Below are 20677 nucleotides of genomic sequence, written 5' to 3' on the forward strand. Positions count from 1 at the left end.
TATCTCCTCTACTCCGACCATCCTCAGTTATTTTGCTCCCCAAATAGCAAAACTCATTTACTACTTTATGCGTCTCATTTCCTAATCTAATACCCTCAGCATCACCCGATTTAATTCGACTGCATTCCATTATCCTCATTTTGCTTTTGTTGATGTTCGTCTTATATCCTCCTTTCAAGACACTGTCCATTCCGATCAGCTGTTCTTCCAGGTCCTGTGCTGTCTCTGACAGAACCTCAAAGTTTTAATTTCTTCTCCGTGGATTTTAATTCCTACTCCGAATTTTTCTTTTGTTTCCTTTACTGCTTGCCCAATATACAGATTGAATAACACCGGGGAGAGGCTACAACCCTGTCTCACTCCCTTCCCAACCACTGCTTCCCTTTCATGCCCCTCGACTCTTATAACTGCCATCTGGTTTCTGTACAAATTCTAAATAGCCTTTCGCTCCTTGTATTTTACCCCTGCCACCTTCAGAATTTGAAAGAGAGTATTCCAGTCAACATTATCAAAAGCTTTCTCTAAGTCTACAAATGCTAGAAACGTAGGTTTGCCTTTCCTTTATCTATTTTCTAAGATAAGTCGTAGAGTCAGTATTTCCTCTCGTGGTGTTCCGACATTTAACATTTCTACGGAATCCAAACTGATCCTCCCCGAGGTCGGCTTCTACCAGTTTTTCCATTCGTCTGTAAAGAATTCGTGTTAGTATTTTGCAGCCGTGGCTTATTAAACTGATAGTTCGGTAATTTTCACATCTGTCAACACCTGCTTTCTTTGGGATTGGAATTATTATATTCTTCTTGAAGTCTGAGGGAATTTCGCCTGTCTCATACATCTTGCTCACCAGATGGTAGAGTTTTGTCAAGGCTGGCTCTCCCAAGGCTGTCAGTAGTTCTAATGGAATGTTGTCGACTTAGATCTTTCAGTGCTCTGTCAAACTCTTCACACAGTGTCATATCTCCCATTTCATCTTCATCTACATCCTCTTCCATATCCATAATATTGTCCTCAAGAACATCGCCTTTGTATAGACCCTCTATATACTCCTTCCACCTCTCTGATTTCCCGTCTTTGCTTAGAACTGGGTTTCCATCTGAGCTCTTGATATTCATGCAAGTGGTTCTCTTTTCTCCAAAGGTCTCTTTAATTTTCCTGTGGGCAGTATCTATCTTACCCCTGGAGATATACGCCTCTACAGCCTTGCATTTGTCCTCTAGCCATCCCTGCTTAGCCATTTTTCACTTCCTGTCGATCTCATTTTTGAGACGTTTGTATTCCTTTTTGCCTGCTTCATTTACTGCATTTTTATATTTCCTCCTTTCGTCAATTAAATTTCCTAGCAGGTATCGTCTCGAATGGGATACGCTCTTTACATAATTAAGAAAATTTATTTTATTTTAACCATCGCCATTGTTGTTAGTTGACTTAACTGAGCAAAACAGTGTGCGCCATGTGTTTGGGAAACTTGTAAGCCTTTTTCAGTCTGTTACTGCATTTTACCTGAGGCCGAGGTAAATAACCAGTCATGCATTTGTCTAGAAGACAAAAACAGCACACTCCGGCTGGTCGATGTACCAGACCCATGGTCTTTAATCAGGCACCCTGTCTAGCAGCTACAGCGCTGCTCGTTATAGTAAAAGCAGATCAAAAAGATATTGGCATTGAATATAAATTTAAATCACAGAAAGACTTGTCTGGAGCGTAGCCTTAAACAAGTGAGACGTGGACGTCAAGCCGTACAGACATGAGTGGGACAGAAGCTTTTGAAATACGGTAATACAGAAGAACTAGTTTCTTTTGCATCTTCCGCTTTGTATGGTCCTGGTGTATGAAACTTTTTTGTTCACAATGTTTCGTCCCGAGTTCCGTTGAACATCTTCATAGATGCTGCTGGTCCCGTTGAGTCTTGCCAACTGAAGCAACACGGCAAGGGGTGTTCTCAGGACATTTAATCCTTGTCAGAGATAAAACTGAAGTACTAGTCCTACATGGTGTACACTTTGAAGAAGTTTGAAAGATGGGAAATGAGGTACTAGCAAAAGTAAAGTTGTATGAGTCGTGCTTGGATAGGACAGTAGGTGAACACTTTCCAGGAAATGACAGATGTCCCAGGTTCGAGTCCGATCTCCCACACAGTTTTAATATGCTAGGAAGTTTCAAAACAGTACACATTCCACTGCGAAGTGAAAATTCATCCATACCTGATTCTGAAATCAAGAGTTATCAGTGATTAAATCAACACAAAATTATGCCAGGTGACTTCCTCTTTCATTCTTTTCCCCATTCCATGTTCTCCTACACTTTCACTATTCAAATCACCCACCGTAATTAATTTTTCGTCTCCTTTAAGTAGCTGAATAATTTGTTTTATGGCATCATACATTTCCTAGTCGGCAAATAAACTTGTACCACTGTGGTGGTTGCGCGCTTTTTGTTTGTCTTTGCTACGATAATACCTTTCACTATGCTCTTCATAGTAGCTTACAGAAATTCCTATTTTCTTATTCATTATTAGACTTACTTCTACTTTACCCCTATTTGATTTTCTATTTACTACACTGTACTTACCTGACCAGAGGTCCTTCCCTTCCTGTCACTGCACTTCATGAATTCTCACTACATCTAATTTGAATTTCCCTTTTTAAATCCCTAACCTGCCTACTAGTCTTCGCAACGACAATGCGATCACTGTCCTCTTCATAGTAGCTTGCCCAAGTTCCTATTTTCGTATTCATTATTACAATTTCTTCCGCATTACCCCTAATTAATTTTCTATTTACACAGCTGTAATTAACTGATCACAAGTTCAAAAATGTTCAAATGTGTGTGAAATCTTATGGGACTTAACTGCTAAGGTCATCAGTCCCTAAGCTTACACACTAAAAAAAATGGCTCTGAGCACTATGGGACTCAACTGCCGTGGTCATAAGTCCCCTAGAACTTAGAACTACTTAAACCTAACTAACCTAAGGACATCACACACATCCATGCCCGAGGCAGGATTCGAACCTGCGACCGTAGCAGTCGCACGGTTCCGGACTGCGCGCCTAGAACCGCGAGACCACCGCGGCCGGCGCTTACACACTACTTAACCTAAATTATCCTAAGGACAAACACACACACCCATGCCCCAGGGAGGACTCGAACCTCCGCCGGGACCAGCCGCACAGTCCATGACCGCTCGGCTAATCCCGCGCGGCTGATCACAAGTCCTGTTCTTCCTGCCACGGCACTTCAGTCATTCTCACTATATCTAACTTCATTCTGTCCCTTTCCCTTTTTAAATTCTCTACTCTAACTACCAGGTTAAAGGATCTCACATTCCAAGTTACCACCCATAAAAAGCCAGTTTTGTTGTTGCTGATGACGATATTCTCTTGAGTAGTCCCTGCCCGGAGATCGGACCTGAAGGGGGACTATTTTACCTCGGGAATATTTTACCCAAGAGGAGACTGCTGTCATTTAACTGTACAGTAGATCTGTGTGCGCTCGGAAAAAATAACAGCTGCAGTTTTCCCTTGCTATTAGTCGTTCTCAGTTGCAGCACAACAAAATCTTATTGGTTAACGTTGTAAGTGTTGTGTACATAGTTCTGCGTAGTCAGCGCGTACACAACTTTCCGACTAGAGCACGCCCCGCTAAGCACAACAGCGCAGGCGCAGCGCTCGCCCGTCTCCGCAGTACGAGATGGCGCTGCCATAGAGACGGACCAAATTCTGCTTCCGCTAATCGGCGTATTAATATGTAATGCAGCCAATGAGATTGCTGCTGACGTAGAAGCTTTTCTCCTCGCGGATCACACTCGCGCAGTGATACATGAACGTGCGAGGTACTATAACGAGTGTACAGACCTCCGATTAGTCAGTCTGCATTTGTCTGCACCCGTCTGTACCGGTCTGCATTTGTCTGCAACAGTCTCTACGAGTTCTACATTTGTCTTTACCAGTCTATGGTCAAGTTTCAGTCTGCGCCAAATAAGATTACCCTATTCCTGTACATAGCCATGAACATAAATGTATAGACACTTTTGTCAAGTATCAGAGATATATGTGAGAATAAGATTAATGTACCAATACCAAAGGAGCTTCGTATTGTCAATTGTAAATAGCATCCAGAACCAAGGTAAGTAATTTTTATGCTTGTTATTATTTTAATAAATGTGTGCGAAAATTAATCAAGTTCTGTTTAAAGTTGGTCACCAATATCTGCTACTCTAAGCGTGCAAGTGGCATTTCTAACTTCTGACCTAACGGCAGAAGATAAACACGTCACGATAAGACCACGAGACATATTGGTGACACTCGCCTACTTCGTTAGAGCGACAAGTCAAATAATCTGCTGGTGTGTGTACTGAAGGTCTTACAGTACGCATACCACAGTAAGGTCATATTAGTCAGCCATCCAGACTGCTGCTCCTCCAACTATTGAAAAAGCAACTACCTCTCTTTAGGAAACACTTGTTGTACTGGCCTCTCCACAGTTATGCCCCCGTTGTGGTTGCACATATGATACGGCTATCATTGTCATTGAGGCATCTCAGCAAGATCTATGGTTAATCACTGCGGGCGGTTCCTCTGACTAAAGACCACAGTAGCAACAAAAGGTAGTGTAAATTATGGGTGAGAGGTAGATAATATAGGGATTTTTCTTGCAGCACCAAGATCGCGTTCCGGCACCCAAAGGCGGTGGGCGTGTACGGGACGCTGTTCCGGCCGTTCGAGGCCCCTCTGTGGGTGGCCAGCAGTGTGGTGTACTCGCTGGTGCTGGCCACCGCGTGGCTCGCCTACCGAGCTGTGCGCTGCTGCGAGGGCGGACATGAAGGCAGCTGGAGCTCGGCGCTGCTCCTGCTTTGTTCCGCCATCAGTCAGCAAGGTGCGCCACTCTCCTCAGCCTAATACTGTGCACCCACTGCTAGTTTTGCATTCTCTCTTTCAGCCCTCTCATACTACACTGCCACATTAATGAGATAGTACAAAAAGCCTCAAGAAGCACATTTTGCAGCACAGACCGTCATGCGATGTACCGTGGCCAGCCCGCTATGTTTCTCGGTTGAGGATCCATTGCATGTACACCACGTTCGAGATGGTCCCACAGATTCTCGACTGAGTTTAAATACGAGCGTTTGGTGGCCAGGAGAGTACGATAAACTCATTCTGATGCTCTCCGAATAATGCACGCAACTGCGAGTGATGTGACAAGTTGCATTGTTCAGCTGGTAGATGCCGAGAAAAAACAAATTGCACGTATGGGTGGACATGGTTCCGAAGGACAGATGCAAACGTGTGTTAATCGATTGTGCCTTCCAGAATGACGAGATCACACGGGAATGCCCTCCGACTTGAATCCTATCAACGATTCTTGCAGCAGGTTTGTTTTCGGAGGTTTCGAGCCGTGCTCGAAAACAACCATCTGTCCGATAGCGCACAAAACGTGATTCATCTGAAAAGGCCACCTGCCGCTTCTCAGCGGACGTCCAGTTGCCGTAATTATCCTGGCTGTTATGCCGTGGTCGCTTGATGAATTCTGTGTCAATTCCCAACGTTTCGTCCCGGTCTGCGGGGGACATCTTCAAGGGGGTCTGTAGCTAAATGGAAGATCCAACACACCCACTGGCTCGCTACTCAGTCAGTAGCGAGCCAGTGGGTGTGTTGGACCTTTCATCGAGCTACAGACCCCCTTGAAGATGTTCCCCCGCAGACGGGGACGAAACGTTGGGAACTGACACAGAATTCATCAACCGATCACGGCATAACAGCCCGGATAATTATAATGGACATGACATTTTCGGCCGTGAAAGTCTACATTTTAGTATCAGTTGCTCAACAGTCTTCATATGGAGTTTTGTAAGACGGTGTAATAGCAATAACATATGAAACGTATCAGCCTAACACTAATCTGACACGTTTCAACCGTGTTATGCCTTGTGTAAAAAGGAGAAGTGTCTACATGCACGTGGTGCAGCAGAATCATGACCTATCAAGACTGCAGTTTATTGTTGCCCAAAATTGGTGTGCATGTGAATGACCAGCTTGGATAGCTGCACATGTTTGAATATCATTTCTGGTATTCAGGGAGGTGCGCCAGACCCAGTTGCGCATTATCGACAAGGACTGGTGTACCAGGGAGCCTGCGTGTAGCTTCCCACATTCAGCTAGGTGACTACTGGGCTGGTTCCCATGTACTGCGCCAGTTGCACGTTTGCAAAACGTTCGCACTCTTTGACATCGGATAACACTAAACATTGACAAACGGTATACAGAAATTCCATCAAGAGGGAGAAAACATGGCGATAGGAAGGGCGTCCGGCCACCCTCTGCCACTGACATTGTCGAAGCACCATACCATGGCCCGCTCGTTCACCGGTTCTGACGTCCCCGGATTTCTTTCTGTGGGGAAAGTAGAAGGATATTTGCTATCGTGATCCACCGACAACGCCTGACAACATGCGTCAAAGCATTGTCAATGCATGAGGGAACATTACGGAAGGCGAACTACTCGCTGTTGAGAGGAATGTCGTTACACGTATTGCCAAATGCATTGAGGTTGACGGACTTCATTTTGAGCATTTATTGCATTAATGTGGTGTTTACAGGTAATCACGCTGAAGCAGAAATAAGTTCACAAAGGTACATGTATCACATTGGAACAACCGAAATAAAATGTTCAAACGTCCCTACGTTCTGCATTTTAATTTAAAAAACCCACCTGTTACCAACTGTTCGTCTAAAACTGTGAGCCATATGTTTGTGACTATTACAGGCCCAGCTATCACAAAGCGAAAAAAGTGGTCCAACTAAAACATTTATATTTCTTTAGGCACTACACGAATATGTAATAAAAAAATGGGGATTCCTATTTTAAAAAACGCAGTTGATATCCGTTTGACCTACGGCAGCGCCATCTAGCGGGCCAACCATAGCGCCATCTGGTTTCCTCCTTCAAGCTAGACAAGTTTCGTTATTTGTAGTTTTTTCGTTTGACGCTTATTTCGTGAGATATTTGGCCCGGTCATGATCAATGGACCACCCTGTATACAGCATGCACACGTCACGAACACATTTTAGTGGGGTGCCTGCAGTGTTATGTGAACACTTTAACTCTCTCGTTTAAGGTGGGGACGGGGTTGTTTTGAACTATGGTTCCGAATGATGCCGCTAGAGGTTGTATCTGAACTACCACGTTTAAGACACTGCCAACCTCTGTAAGCAATTGCACAGTAACCATAACCAAGTGTTTTATGCTCTTGCCTTTGCTTTGTGTTACGTGTGGATCACTGTGATCGAATTCGAGTACGACTCTTATGACACCGAAGGGGTCAGTCATCCGCATGACCACGTGTCATTTCTGCTTCTGAAGAAGCACAAATCACGAGTGGGATTCTTCTCCTTCACCATTCCTCACCCCTCGAGCTCTCCTCTGTTTACGCTCGTGGTCGACTGCCACCTTGAGAGATGCATAACCTTTTGGCTTGTCCTCTTTCATTTATTCTCCTTTATTGCCTTCTCGGAGGCATGTTGATTGGAAGATGATTCGGTATCAATGGCTTTAACTTATCTTTGTTGAAGTAAATCAGGTCATGGGTCTTGTTCATTTCCTAAACTTTCCCAGGTCTGTTGATGGACATTCTGCATGGGAGAGGTGCATGGGACAGGGGAGTTGTGTGTGCTAAGTTCGAGGAGGGTTGAGTCCTGGTGATAATAGTGGGAATGGAGGCTGTCTGTTTCGATAGTGTACTCGGCAGCTGTGCACCACGAGCTTTCTCTCGGCTGGATGAAAGGCAACAAGGCTTGCGTAGACCTTTGAATGCGCCAATAAGGTGTTGCATTAATAGGTTTACACGAAAGTAGATTATGCCAACGCCATGGCGTGGCACCTGTGTTAGGACGGTCGGGCATTGTATCAGTGCCATCTTAGAATCTCGTTGGTGTCAGCGGGGTGTCTGCCAAGCTTGCTCCTGACGTAAGCACAGCATTTTGCTATGTTGATTACTCATGCGATACTGCAGTCTTCCTACGCACACTTTAAAAGAGCAAGCTGAGTGGCAGACAGCCTGCAATACTTATTGTGAGAAGGCATCGCTAGTTTTTGGGCGCAAAGAGTTTCAAATGGAGTAGGATTTTTCGTGGTGTTCCGGAGGGGTGGTTGTGCGCAGTTCGTATGCAGGTGATTGTCACTAAAATCCTTGACTGGCCACTATTGGCAGCCATGTGGCTTGGTGGGGTCGGCGTATCTTAATTTTTCAGAGTTTGTGCATAGAACTGAATTAGATCGGTGACTATTTCGGACCGCCAGAGAGAGAAGCTGTGGGGTACAGACCAGGTATCCAATCGAGTCCAGAATTTTCACTCTCTCAGTAACCTGGACAGAATTGTGTAAGTGCTGCTCTGGACCGCCAGTCAGCATAACTTGCTTCCAGCGTCGCAACTTACCAGAATATTGTCTAAGGGTGCAGCTAGGGGGGTCACCAGTCCTGATTGCAGTCTGCAGGGCAACCCATCGCTGAAAGCTGACTCCACACGAATCGCCCACGGAGTTTTGTGAAGTATTTGGCAGTTCCGGCAAAGTTGGGACTCAATCAGTTATTTTTGACGTCCAAGCGCCGCGCCTCACCGTAGTGTGTTCATAGCGGATCTACTTTACATGTGGGATGCTACAGATGAGTTCTGTTACTTGATCACCGTTATCCAAGTTAGTGAACTAGGAATCAGCCCACTCACAATAGAATAAAGGGAACTACAATAATTTGATAGACATCCATTTCAACTTTGCCAACTAATTATTCATGGAAAGTTGTTCTACTTGTCATGTAATTGAATAGCCACGTATTATCGTAATATTTGAAGATTGGATATATTTGTTCTTTAAATTAATAAACCTCATTGTGATAATAAATCCCACTATCATTTCAGTAATTATAGAACATCATTAGAATAGCCTGCATTTAATTACATTTTTTTGGTTCAAATGTCTCTAAGCACTATGGGACTTAACATCTAAGGTCATCAGTCCCCTAGACTTAGAAATTCTTAGCCCTCCCGGCTGGCCGTGCGGTCTAACGCACGGCTTTCCGGGCGGGAAGGAGGGCCTGGTCCCCGGCACGAATCCGCCAGGCGGACTTGTGTCGAGGTCCAGTGAGCCGGGCAGTGTGTGGATGGTTTTTAGGCGGTTTTCCATCCGCAACGGCGAATGTGGGCTGGTTCCCCTCATTCCGCCTCAGCTACACTATGTCGGCGTACACCACCATTACTCTACCACGCAAACGTAGGGGTTACACTGGTGGGAGACGTTCCTTGGGGGCGGGGGGCGGGGGCGGGGGGGGGGGTGGTCCATTGGGGGCCGAACTGCACAATAACCCTGGGTTCGGTGTGGGGCGGCGGAGGGGTAAAGTGGACTGCGGTAGCCGTCGTGGGGGTGTGGACAACTGCGGCTGCGGCGGGGACGGAACCTCTCTGTCATTTTTAGGCCCCTGGTTAACATACTATACAATAGAACTACTTAAACCTAACTAACCTAAGGTCCTGTGGTCTAGGGGTAGCGTCTTTGATTCATAATCAAAACGTCATCGGTCCCGGGTTCGATCCCCGCCACTGCCTAAATTTTGATAAACAGTCAGCATTGGCGGCCGAAGACTTCCGGCATAAGAAGTCAGCCTCATTCTGCCAACGGCCTTGTCAAAGAGGGCGGAGAAGCGGATAGAGGTTCAGAGCACTCTCTTGTCCTAGGGGTGGGGAATTGCCCCTAAAGGCGGAAGAATCAGCAATGATCAACGACATGAGGATGCAGAAGGCAATGGAAACCACTGCATTAAAGACACGTAACGTGTATCCACAGGACATGTGGCCTGTAATTGAAGAAGTGTCATGATGATCTCTCCATTGGCAAAAGATTCCGGAATAGTCCCCCATTCGGATCTCCGGGAGGGGACTGCCAAGGGGGAGGTTATCATGAGAAAAAGATTGAATAATCAACGAAAGGATAACGTTCTACGAGTCGGGGCGTGGAATGTCAGAAGCTTGAACGTGGTAGGGAAACTAGAACATTTGAAAATGGAAATGCAAAGGCTCAATCTAGATATAGTAGGGGTCAGTGAAGTGAAGTGGAAGGAAGACAAGGATTTCTGGTCAGATGAGTATCGGGTAATATCAACAGCAGCATAAAATGGTATAACAGGTGTAGGATTCGTTATGAATAGGAAGGTAGGGCAGAGGGTGTGTTACTGTGAACAGTTCAGTGACCGGGTTGTTCTAATCAGAATCGACAGCAGACCAACACCGACAACGATAGTCCAGGTATACATGCCGACGTCACAAGCTGAAGATGAACAGATAGAGAAAGTGTATGAGGATATTGAAAGGGTAATGCAGTATGTAAAGGGGGACGAAAATCTAATAGTCATGGGCGACTGGAATGCAGTTGTAGGGCAAGGAGTAGAAGAAAAGGTTACAGGAGAATATGGGCTTGGGACAAGGAATGAAAGAGGAGAAAGACTAATTGAGTTCTGTAACAAGTTTCAGCTAGTAATAGCGAATACCCTGTTCAAGAATCACAAGAGGAGGAGGTATACTTGGAAAAGGCCGGGAGATACGGGAAGATTTCAATTAGATTACATCGTGGTCAGATAGAGATTCCGAAATCAGATACTGGATTGTAAGGCGTACCCAGGAGCAGATATAGACACAGATCACAATATAGTAGTGATGAAGAGTAGCCTGAAGTTCAAGACATTAGTCAGGAAGAATCAATAGGCAAAGAAGTGGGATACGGAAGTACTAAGGAATGACGAGATACGTTTGAAGTTCTCTAACGCTATAGATACAGCAATAAGGAATAGCGCAGTAGGCAGTACAGTTGAAGAGGAATGGACATCTCTAAAAAGGGCCATCACAGAAGTTGGGAAGGAAAACATAGGTACAAAGAAGGTAGCTGAGAAGAAACCATGGGTGACAGAAGAAATACTTCAGTTGATTGATGAAAGGAGGAAGTACAAACATGTTCCGGGAAAATCAGGAATACAGAAATACAAGTCGCTGAGGAATGAAATAAATAGGAAGTGCAGGGAAGCTAAGATGAAATTGCTGCAGGAAAAATGTGAAGACATCGAAAAAGATATGATTGTCGGAAGGACAGACTCAGCATACAGGAAAGTCAAAACAACCTTTGGTGACATTAAAAGCAACGGTGGTAACATTAAGAGTGCAACAAAACGACTATTCACGTTGGTGTGTAGAATATATGAGTCTGGCGACATACCATCTGACTTTCGGAAAAGCATCATCCACACAATTCCGAAGACGGCAAGAGCTGAAAAGTGCGAGAATTATCTCACATCAGCTTAACAGCTCATGCATCGAAGCTGCTTACAAAAATAATATACAGAAGAATGGAAAAGATAATTGAGAATGCGCTAGTTGACGATCAGTTTGGCTTTAGGAAAAGTAAAGGGACGAGAGAGGCAATTCTGACGTTACGGCTAATAATGGAAGCAAGGTTAAAGAAAAATCAAGACACTTTCATAGGATTTGTCGACCTGGAAAAAGCGTTCGACGATGTAAAATGGTGCAAGCTGTTCGAGATTCTGAAAAAAGTAGGGGTAAGCTATAGGGAGAGACGGGTCATATACAATATGTACAACAACCAAGAGGGAATAATAAGAGTGGACGATCAAGAACGAAGTGCTCGTATTAAGAAGGGTGTAAGACAAGGCTGTAGCATTTCGCCCCTACTCTTCAATCTGTACATCGAGGAAGCAATGATAGAAATAAAAGAAAGGTTCAGGGGTGGAATTAAAATACAAGGTGAAAGGATATCAATGATACGATTCGCTGATGACATTGCTATCCTGAGTGAAAGTGAAGAAGAATTAAATGATCTGCTGAACGGAATGAACAGTCTAATGAGTACACAGTATGGTTTGAGAGTAAATCGGAGAAAGACGAAGGTAATGAAAAGTAGTAGAAATGAGAACAGCGAGAAACGTAACATCAGCATTGACGGTCACGAAGTCAATGAAGTTAAGAAATTCTGCTACCTAGGCAGTAAAATAACCAATGACGGATGGAGCAAGGAGGACATCAAAAGCAGACTCGCTATGGCAAAAAAGGAATTTCTGGCCAAGAGAAGTCTACTAATATCAAATACCGGCCATAATTTGAGGAAGAAATTTCTGAGGATGTACGTCTGGAGTACAGCATTGTATGGTAGTGAAACATGGACTGTGGGAAAACCGGAACAGAAGAGAATCGAAGCATTTGAGATGTGGTGCTATAGGCGAATGTTGAAAATTAGGTGGACTGATAAGGTAAGGAATGAGGAGGTTCTACGCAGAATCGGAGAGGAAAGGAATATGTGGAAAACACTGATAAGGAGAAGGGACAGGATGATAGGACATCTGCTAAGACATGAGGGAACGACTTCCATGGTACTAGAGGGAGCTGTAGAGGGGAAAAAACTGTAGAGGAAGACAGAGATTGGAATACGTCAAGCAAATAATTGAGGACGTAGGTTGCAAGTGCTACTCTGAGATGAAGAGGTTAGCACAGGAAAGGAATTCGTGGCGGGCCGCATCAAACCAGTCAGTAGAAAAAAAAAAACCTAAGGACATCACACACATCCATGTCCGACGCAGGATTCGAGCCTGCGACCGTAGCAGCAGCGCGGTTCCGGACTGAAGCGCCTCTATGTCACGGTCAGTCTTTGGACATGTCGTGCTCTCACAGGTGTGTCGCACAGCTGCGGGCTGCTGGGCTGGCGCTTCCTGCTGCTGGCGAGCCTGTGGTGCGCAGCGCTGCTGGACACTCACTACTCGGCAGCCATTGTGACGTCGCTGCTGCTGCCGCCGCCCAGGACCATCAGGAACAAGCGCGACCTCGTGCACAGCCCGCTCGCCTTCGGCTCCGAGAACGTCAGCTACGTGCACGGCTACTTTGAGGTTCGCATCCAGTAGATCACTTTGCCACGCCGTAGAAGTAAGGAACTACAGCACAGTTGGCTAACAGACTTAACGAATCATGTAAAACTTGCACTCTAGACGCTTCTGAAATGGTATGTGCTATCGATGTGATGTTTTTACAGAAAGAATCGTAGTGAAGAGCCAAAATTGCAACCTACAATAACTAGAAAGTTTATTTATTTTAGAAATCTGATGCTTTAAATGGAGAAATACTCATTGGCATTTATGAAACGAAACTTAAATAAATTGGAATGTTACCCATCTTGCTGACCTTGGAAGATTCTGCTGGCGTTTTTCCGGTGTTTGCGAATTAATGTCGATTTTTCAACTCTGCCTTCCGCTAAACACAATATATTTCTTTTTTTTCTATTTACTCGAATATACGTATTTCGACACCTGCCGCTCAGCTTCTGCGGTTTTCGATTTATTTCTGTAAAAATGTTATACACAGTTCATGGTTATTTTTCCATATTAAGCCTAAAATTCTGCGTTTTTTGTTTTATTTTGTGTTGCTGACTCATCTGAAATTACATTCTTGTGGTAGTGAATTTGTACATATGAGCTTGTATTCATGCCTTTCTCCTGTTTGACAGTGAACCTGCAAGGTAGTTGGAAGAATTTGTTTAAGGAGCTATAAATTTTGAAATATTTTCGAGAGTAAAAATGGCGTACTTACGACTTCCATCCTCTTGTCCGTCTCTTATGTGTTATGCTTTTTCGTTGAAACTACAGAGACAGATACAGATAGCACAGTTTCTAGCAGCTCACTGTAGAATTTGTAACAGGTGTAAGTGACTGAGGACGGTGTACTGAGCAACATTACATCAGTATTTACCTCATTTACAGTTTAATAATTATAATCATTACAAATCGTAAGTTTTTAGGTTGGTTATTACCTCCAGACGAATGTGGCGATAACATGGTGTTAATGCTTATTTTCCCATGGAAAACAGGTCAGGTGTCGAAGCTTGGATGCATAGACGCAAAACGGTTAGTCTATTCTACATGTAAAGTCCACTTAATGGTGCAGTCCAATTGTACATAAAGTGTCAGGTCGTAAAGTTTGTCACCTGTTTGTGGGAAGACCGTTCGATGCAGAGAAAAACAACCAACGTTCTTGTGTGTACCTATTAAGGTACCACATATAATAATAGCTGCACTGACATCAGTTACACGCTGTATATGAATCGTTTACACCAGCCGCATGACTTGTAGTATAGTTAGACTTTTTTTTATCGTAAGCCTCTTTCTCAATACTCCCATGTCCTCAGAAAATTACTAACGTACAGGCAAACGTGTCATGGAGGTGAAAGTAAACCTGTACTTTCAGTGGAACTCGGTAGAGCTAACTGTGAATCCAATCGTGAACAAGACAATGTGGCTTCTACACACGCTGTTTAGTCTCTCAACATTCCTCAAATGGTCATTTCACAACTCTGTGCCTGCATCACGATTAAGTAACAAGAACAGTTGACAGTATAGGAGGTCCCATTGTTATGTACACTGAAGCGCCAAGAAACTGGTATAGAGATGCGTATTCAAATACAGACATATGTAAACAGGCAGAATAGGTACTGAGGTCGGCAACGCCTATGTAAGACGCCAAGTATCTGACACAGTTGTTAGATCGGTTACTGCTGCTACAATGGCAGGTTGTCAAGATTTAACTGAGTTTGAAAATGGTGTTATAGTTGGCGCACGAGAGATGGGACACAGCATCTCCAAGATAGCGATGAAGTGGGAATTTTCCCGTACAGCCATTTCATGAGTGTACCCACCGTGAATATCAGGAATCCGGCAAAACATCAAATCTCCGACATCGCTGCGGCTGGGAAAAGAACTTGCAAGAACGGAACCAACGATGACTGACGAGAATCGTTCAACGAGACAGAAATGCAACCATTCCGCACATTGCTGCAGATTTCAATGGTGCGCCATCAAGAAGTGTCAGCGTACGAACTATTCAACGAAGCATCATCGATATGGGCTTTCGGAACCGAAGGGTCACCCGTGTACCCCTGACGACTACACGTCAACACCGACATTGGACTGTTGATGACAGGAAACATGTTGCCTGGTCGGACGAGTCTCGTTTCTTGTATCGAGCGGATAGACACGTATGGGTATGGAGACAACTTCATTAATCCATGAACGCTGCATGTCAGCAGGGGACTGTTCAAGCTGGTCGAGGCTCTGTAATGGTGTGGGGTGTGTCCAGTTGGAGTGGCATGGAACCTCTGATTCGTCTAGATACCACTATGACAGGTGACACGTACGTAAGCATCCTGTCTGATCACTTGCACCCATTCATGTCCACTGTGCATTCCGACGGACTTGGGCAATTACAGCAGGACAATGCGACGCCCCGCACGTCCAGAACCGCTACTGAGTGGCTCCAGGAGCACTCTTCTGAGTTTAAACACTTCCGCTGACCACCAAACTCTCCAGACATGCACATCATTGAGAATATCTGGGATGCCTTGCAACGTGCTGTTAAAAAGAGATCTCCACGCCCTCGTACTCTTACGGATTTATGGGCGGCCCCGCAGGATTCATGGTGTCAATTCCCTCCAGCAGTACTTCAGGCATTAGTCGAAATCATGCCACAACCTGCTGCGGCACTTTACGTGCTCGCGGGCGCCCTACACGATATTAGGCAGGTGTATCAGTTTCTTTGGCTCTTCAGTGTATGTCATTCGAACATTCTGCCGCTGAGGTTAGACTCAAAACTTTGAAGATATTAAAAGCCGACCACTCGTTTGACAATACAGAAATCGTCTAAATATTGGAAACTGGTGTTTCAGTGGGACTAACTTTTGTCCTATAATACAAACGTACCCATAGCCACAAGCTTATCATTCTCTAACTTTCAGTGGATGCCAAGGCATCTGAAGTCACATTTCATTATTTTCTATCACATAGAAACCACACAACGGAAATTTAACAACTGAAGTTCAGATAAAAAAAATGGTTCAAATGGCTCTGAGCACTATGGGACTAAATATCTGAGGTCATCAGTCTCCTAGAACTTAGAACTACTTAAACCTAACTAACCTAAGGACATCAGACACAGCCATGCCCGAAGCAGGATTCGAACCTGCGACCGTAGCGGTCGCGCGGTTCCAGACTGTAGCGCATAGAACCGCTCGGCCACCCGGCCGGCGAAGTTCAGATCAACCAATCAGGCAATGAACTTTACTAGATGCTCTCTAGTGTCTTTCTATTACAGCGTAAATGAGCTTAGTGGACACAGAGGAAGTTTGTCGTGCTGTTATGCACATTGGGGAAAAGTTTAACGAAGTAAGTTGACTCTAGATTGACATTTATTTACAAGATAGAGCGTACTCCACAACTTCAGAAAACATTTAACACTGTGACTCCATAAGGGGAAATTGTTTGTCATTGTATTAATATGGCTCTGAGCACTATGGGACTTAACATCTGTGGTCATCAGTCCCCTAGAACTTAGAACTACTTAAACCTAACTAACCTAAGGACATCACAGACATCCATGCCCGAGGCAGGATTCGAACCTGCGACCGTAGGAGTCGCGCGGTTCCGGACTGAGCGCCTAGAACCGCGAGACCACCGCGGCCGGCCCATTGTATTAATAATCATTATTCATCGAGGATTGGTTTGACTAAGGAAGACAACATGGAGGTTCATGTGCTCGCACAGAGAGATTCAAATATTCACAGGATAACTAAAGGCAAAATTCACCATTTTCTAGTAAAGGCTGGTTCGTCAAAACTAGCTTGTGATTCACAGCGAACTAAAGCACGAAACTTAATCTAGGTCATGATCCGTGAAGCAAATCGTAACCGGATAAAGAAGAAAGTCGAACCCAAACGGATCTAAAATTCGAACAAGTGCTTGCCTTGTGCTTGGGTATGAGGGAATCAATTGCGAGGAAAGCCCGGAGCCACCTGATAATATATACACTATTCAGCTGTTTGGGACCAGTTCAGACTTACAATGCACTTGACCTTGTGGACAGCTTGCCGAGTAGTATCCCAGCAACTTATAATGCACAATGTGGACCAACAAAGTACTGAATGGAACTCAGCAAACAATTTAGATTTCAAAAATGTCCACCGGTGAACACATTGGAACAGACTTGCTTTATTAAGTTTATTGGTTTGTGTTCATTTCATGTTAACTGTACTTCTTAGTTTTACTCTCTGACCACCTAGAATGGCAGGCAGCTCTCCTTGTGTCTCTATGTACGGTCTCCCCTGTCCCTACAGACGAGCGACGACCCGGTGGACCGCGCGCTGTGTGCCTCACGTCTGTTCTCCCGCGGCGCCTCCAAGCCCAACTACTTCCCTCCAGAGGTCGGCGTGCGCAAGATGGCAACGGAGCTGTTCGCGTACCATGCGGACGAGTCTCGAATGTACCCTCTCATCGACCGCATCTTCGACGAGCAGGCCAAGTGCGCGCTGGAGACAATCAGTTTCCTGACGCCCATGAGGACTTTCACAGCAGTGCAGAAGAATTCACCACTCAAGGAGACCATCACTGCAGCGTATACTCTTTACTCTGTATAACTTCCGCATTCATTCTTCACTTTCCAGAAGGCATCGACTCTACACGAATATTGCCAGACACAAAAAATTAAAATAAAATAATGGACCCAAAAGTGAAGCCTGTGGGACTCTTCCTTATTTCTTCTGTCACTAAAATTTTCTCTCCTTCAATCATTTTTCATCATGTTAATTGATTCTACTACCAGTGCTTGCTGGAACGCCGCGCGTGGTAGCCGCGCGGTCTGGGGCGCCTTGCCACAGTTCATGCATCTCCGCCTGTCGGAGGTTCGAGTACTCCCTCGGGCATGGGTGTGTGTGTTGTCCTTAGCGTAAGTTAGATTAAGTAGTGTGTAGGCTTAGGGACCGATGACCTCAGCAGTTTGGTCCCATAAGACCTTACCACAAATTTCCAATTTTTGCTTGCTGGAACAAGCTCATATTTATGAACGAAAAGCATAAAAATGTTGACGTTCCACGGTATTAATTCATTCATTTAATCGGTTCTACTTGCATGGCCATTATAAAGAGTATAGTCTCAGCCTTTTAAGTGGATAACAGATTAACCAAACAAAAAAAATGGCTCTGAGCACTATGGGACAACATCTATGGGCATCAGTCCCCTAGAACTGAGAACTACTTAAACCTAACTAACCTAAGGACACCACACAACACCTAGTCATCACAAGGCAGAGAAAATCCCTGACCCCGCCGGGAATCGAAACCGGGAACCCGGGCGTGAGAAGCGAGAACGCTACCGCACGACCACGAGCTGCGGACTAACCAAATAAATGAATGCTGTTCATTTATAAATAGTAAAACTTTTCTGCACAAGGTTTTGCCCTCATTTTCTTCAGTATAAGTCAATCCTGTTGCTTGTACGAGAGCGTTCAATAAGTAACGCAACACTTTTTTTCTGAAAGCAGATTGCTTTTATTCAGGATTTAGTACACCATATTATTTGCAACTTTTTTGGCTACAAACCCCTATTTTTCAAAGTAATTTCCTTTCAGCGTTGCGGCTTTACACTACCTTACTGGGAGAGTCTGTATGCCCACACGGTACAACTCTACTGGTCAAACCGAGCGAGGTGGCGCAGTGGTTAGCACACTGGACTCGCATTCGCGAGGACGACGGTTCAATCCCGCATCCGGCCATCCTGATTTAGGATTTCCGTGATTTCCCTAAATCACTTCAGACAAATACCGGGATGGTTCCTTAGAAAGGGCACGGCCGATTTCCTTCCCCATCCTTCCCTCATCCGAGCTTGTGCTACGTCTCTAATGACCTCGTTGTCGACGGGACGTTAAACAGTAATATCTTCCTCCTCCTCCTCCACTGGTCAACGTTGGAGCGAACGTCTTGCTGCATCAATAACCTCCACGACATCCACATACTGCTTCCCACAGAGTACATCCTTCATTGCGCCAAATTCACTACTGGCCAATAAAAAAGCTACACCACGAAGATGACGTGCTACAGACGCGAAATTTATCCGACAGGAAGAAGATGCTGTGATATGCAAATGATTACCTTTTCAGAGCATTCACACAAGGTTGGCGCCGGTGGCGACACCTACAACGTGCTGACATGAGGAAAGTTTCCAACCGATTTCTCAATCACAAACAGCAGTTGCCCGGCGTTACCTGGTGAAACATTGTTGTGATGCCTCGTGTGAGGAGGAGAAATGCGTACCATCACGTTTCCGACTTTGAAAAAGGTCGGATTGCAGCCTTTCGCGATTGCGGTTTATCGTATCGCAACATTGCTGCTCGCGTTGGTCGAGATCCAATGACTGTTAGCAGAATATGGAATCGGTGGGTTCAGGAGGGTAATACGGAACGCCGTGCTGGATCCCAACGGCCTCGTATCACTAGCAGTCGAGATGACAGGCATCTTACCCGCATGGCTGTAACGGATCGTGCAGCCACGTCTCGATCCCTGAGTCTACAGATGGGGACGTTTGTGAGACAACAACCATCTGCACGAACAGTTCGACGACGTTTGCAGCAGCATGGACTATCAGGTCGGAGACCACGGCTGCGGTTACCCTTGACGCTGCATCACAGACAGGAGCGCCTGCGATGGTGTACTCAACGACGAACCTGGGTGCACAAATGACAAAATGTCTTTTTTCGGATGAATCCAGGTTCTGTTTACAGCATCATGATGGTCGCATCCGTGTTTGGCGACATAGCGGTGAACGCACACGGGAAGCGTGTATTCGTTATCGCCATACTGGCGTATCACCCGGCGTGATGGTATGGGGCGCCATTGGTTACACGTCTCGGTCACCTCTTGTTCGCATTGACGGCACTTTGAACAGTGGACGTTACATTTCAGATGTGTTACGACCCGTGGCTCTACTCTTCATTCGATCCCTGCGAAACCCTACATTTCAGCAGAATAATGCACGACCGCATGTTGCAGGTCCTGTACGGGCCTTTCTGGATACAGAAAATGTTCGACTGTTGCCCTGGCCAGCACATTCTACAGATCTCTCTCTCCAATTGAAAACATCTGGTCAATGGTGGCCGAGCAACTGGCTCGTCACAATAGACCAGTCACTACTCTTGATGAACTGTGGTATCGTGTTGAAACTGCATGGGCAGCTGTACCCGTACACGCCATCCAAGCTCTGTTTAACTCAATGCCCAGGCGTATCAAGGCCGATATTACGGCCAGAGGTGGTTGTTCTGGGTACTGATTTTTCAGGATCTATGAACCCAAATTGCGTGAAAATGTAATCACATGTCAGTTCTAGTATAATATATTTGTCCAATGAATACCCGTTTATCATCTGCATTTCTTGTTGGTGTAGCAATTTTAATGGCCAGTAGTGTATATGGAAGTCTTCTGCTGGGCAGCGAGAAACCCAGTTGGCACACGCCTTTGAATACCCCAACTGGTGGAGAAGTGTGTTAGAAAGTAGATAGGAAATGTATGTTCTACCCCAATTACCAAAATCAGCTATTTAAACCCTATTTTATGCTATTTTTAGACCATTTTACATCGAAATCAGCTATTGTTCATATTTTTACAATGATACAACCACAAAATTAGGGAAATGCATAAAGTGTCTCTTTTAGATAGTACTATATACGTTTATACAACATTTATAATGGTGTTGAATAATAAAAATATATACAATTATAGATGGTGTTGGTTATTCTAAATATTTACTTATATACAATTGCTAATAATG

The 20677-nt window shown here is 44.9% G+C and overlaps 1 protein-coding gene across 1 annotated transcript in view; it reads left to right on the top strand.

The window, feature by feature from the left end:
- Window positions 1–20677, top strand: part of LOC126232638 (ionotropic receptor 75a-like) — a 133760-nt gene that overhangs the window by 97249 nt on the left and 15834 nt on the right. Inside the window, exons 7-9 of the mRNA XM_049942810.1 lie at window positions 4655–4872; window positions 12717–12928; window positions 17197–17474. Of these exons, the coding sequence (XP_049798767.1) occupies window positions 4655–4872; window positions 12717–12928; window positions 17197–17474 (708 nt within the window). The remainder of the gene's footprint in view (window positions 1–4654; window positions 4873–12716; window positions 12929–17196; window positions 17475–20677) is intronic.

The sequence above is a fragment of the Schistocerca nitens genome, chromosome 1, assembly GCF_023898315.1.
Source record: "Schistocerca nitens isolate TAMUIC-IGC-003100 chromosome 1, iqSchNite1.1, whole genome shotgun sequence".
NCBI lineage: Eukaryota > Metazoa > Arthropoda > Insecta > Orthoptera > Acrididae > Schistocerca > Schistocerca nitens.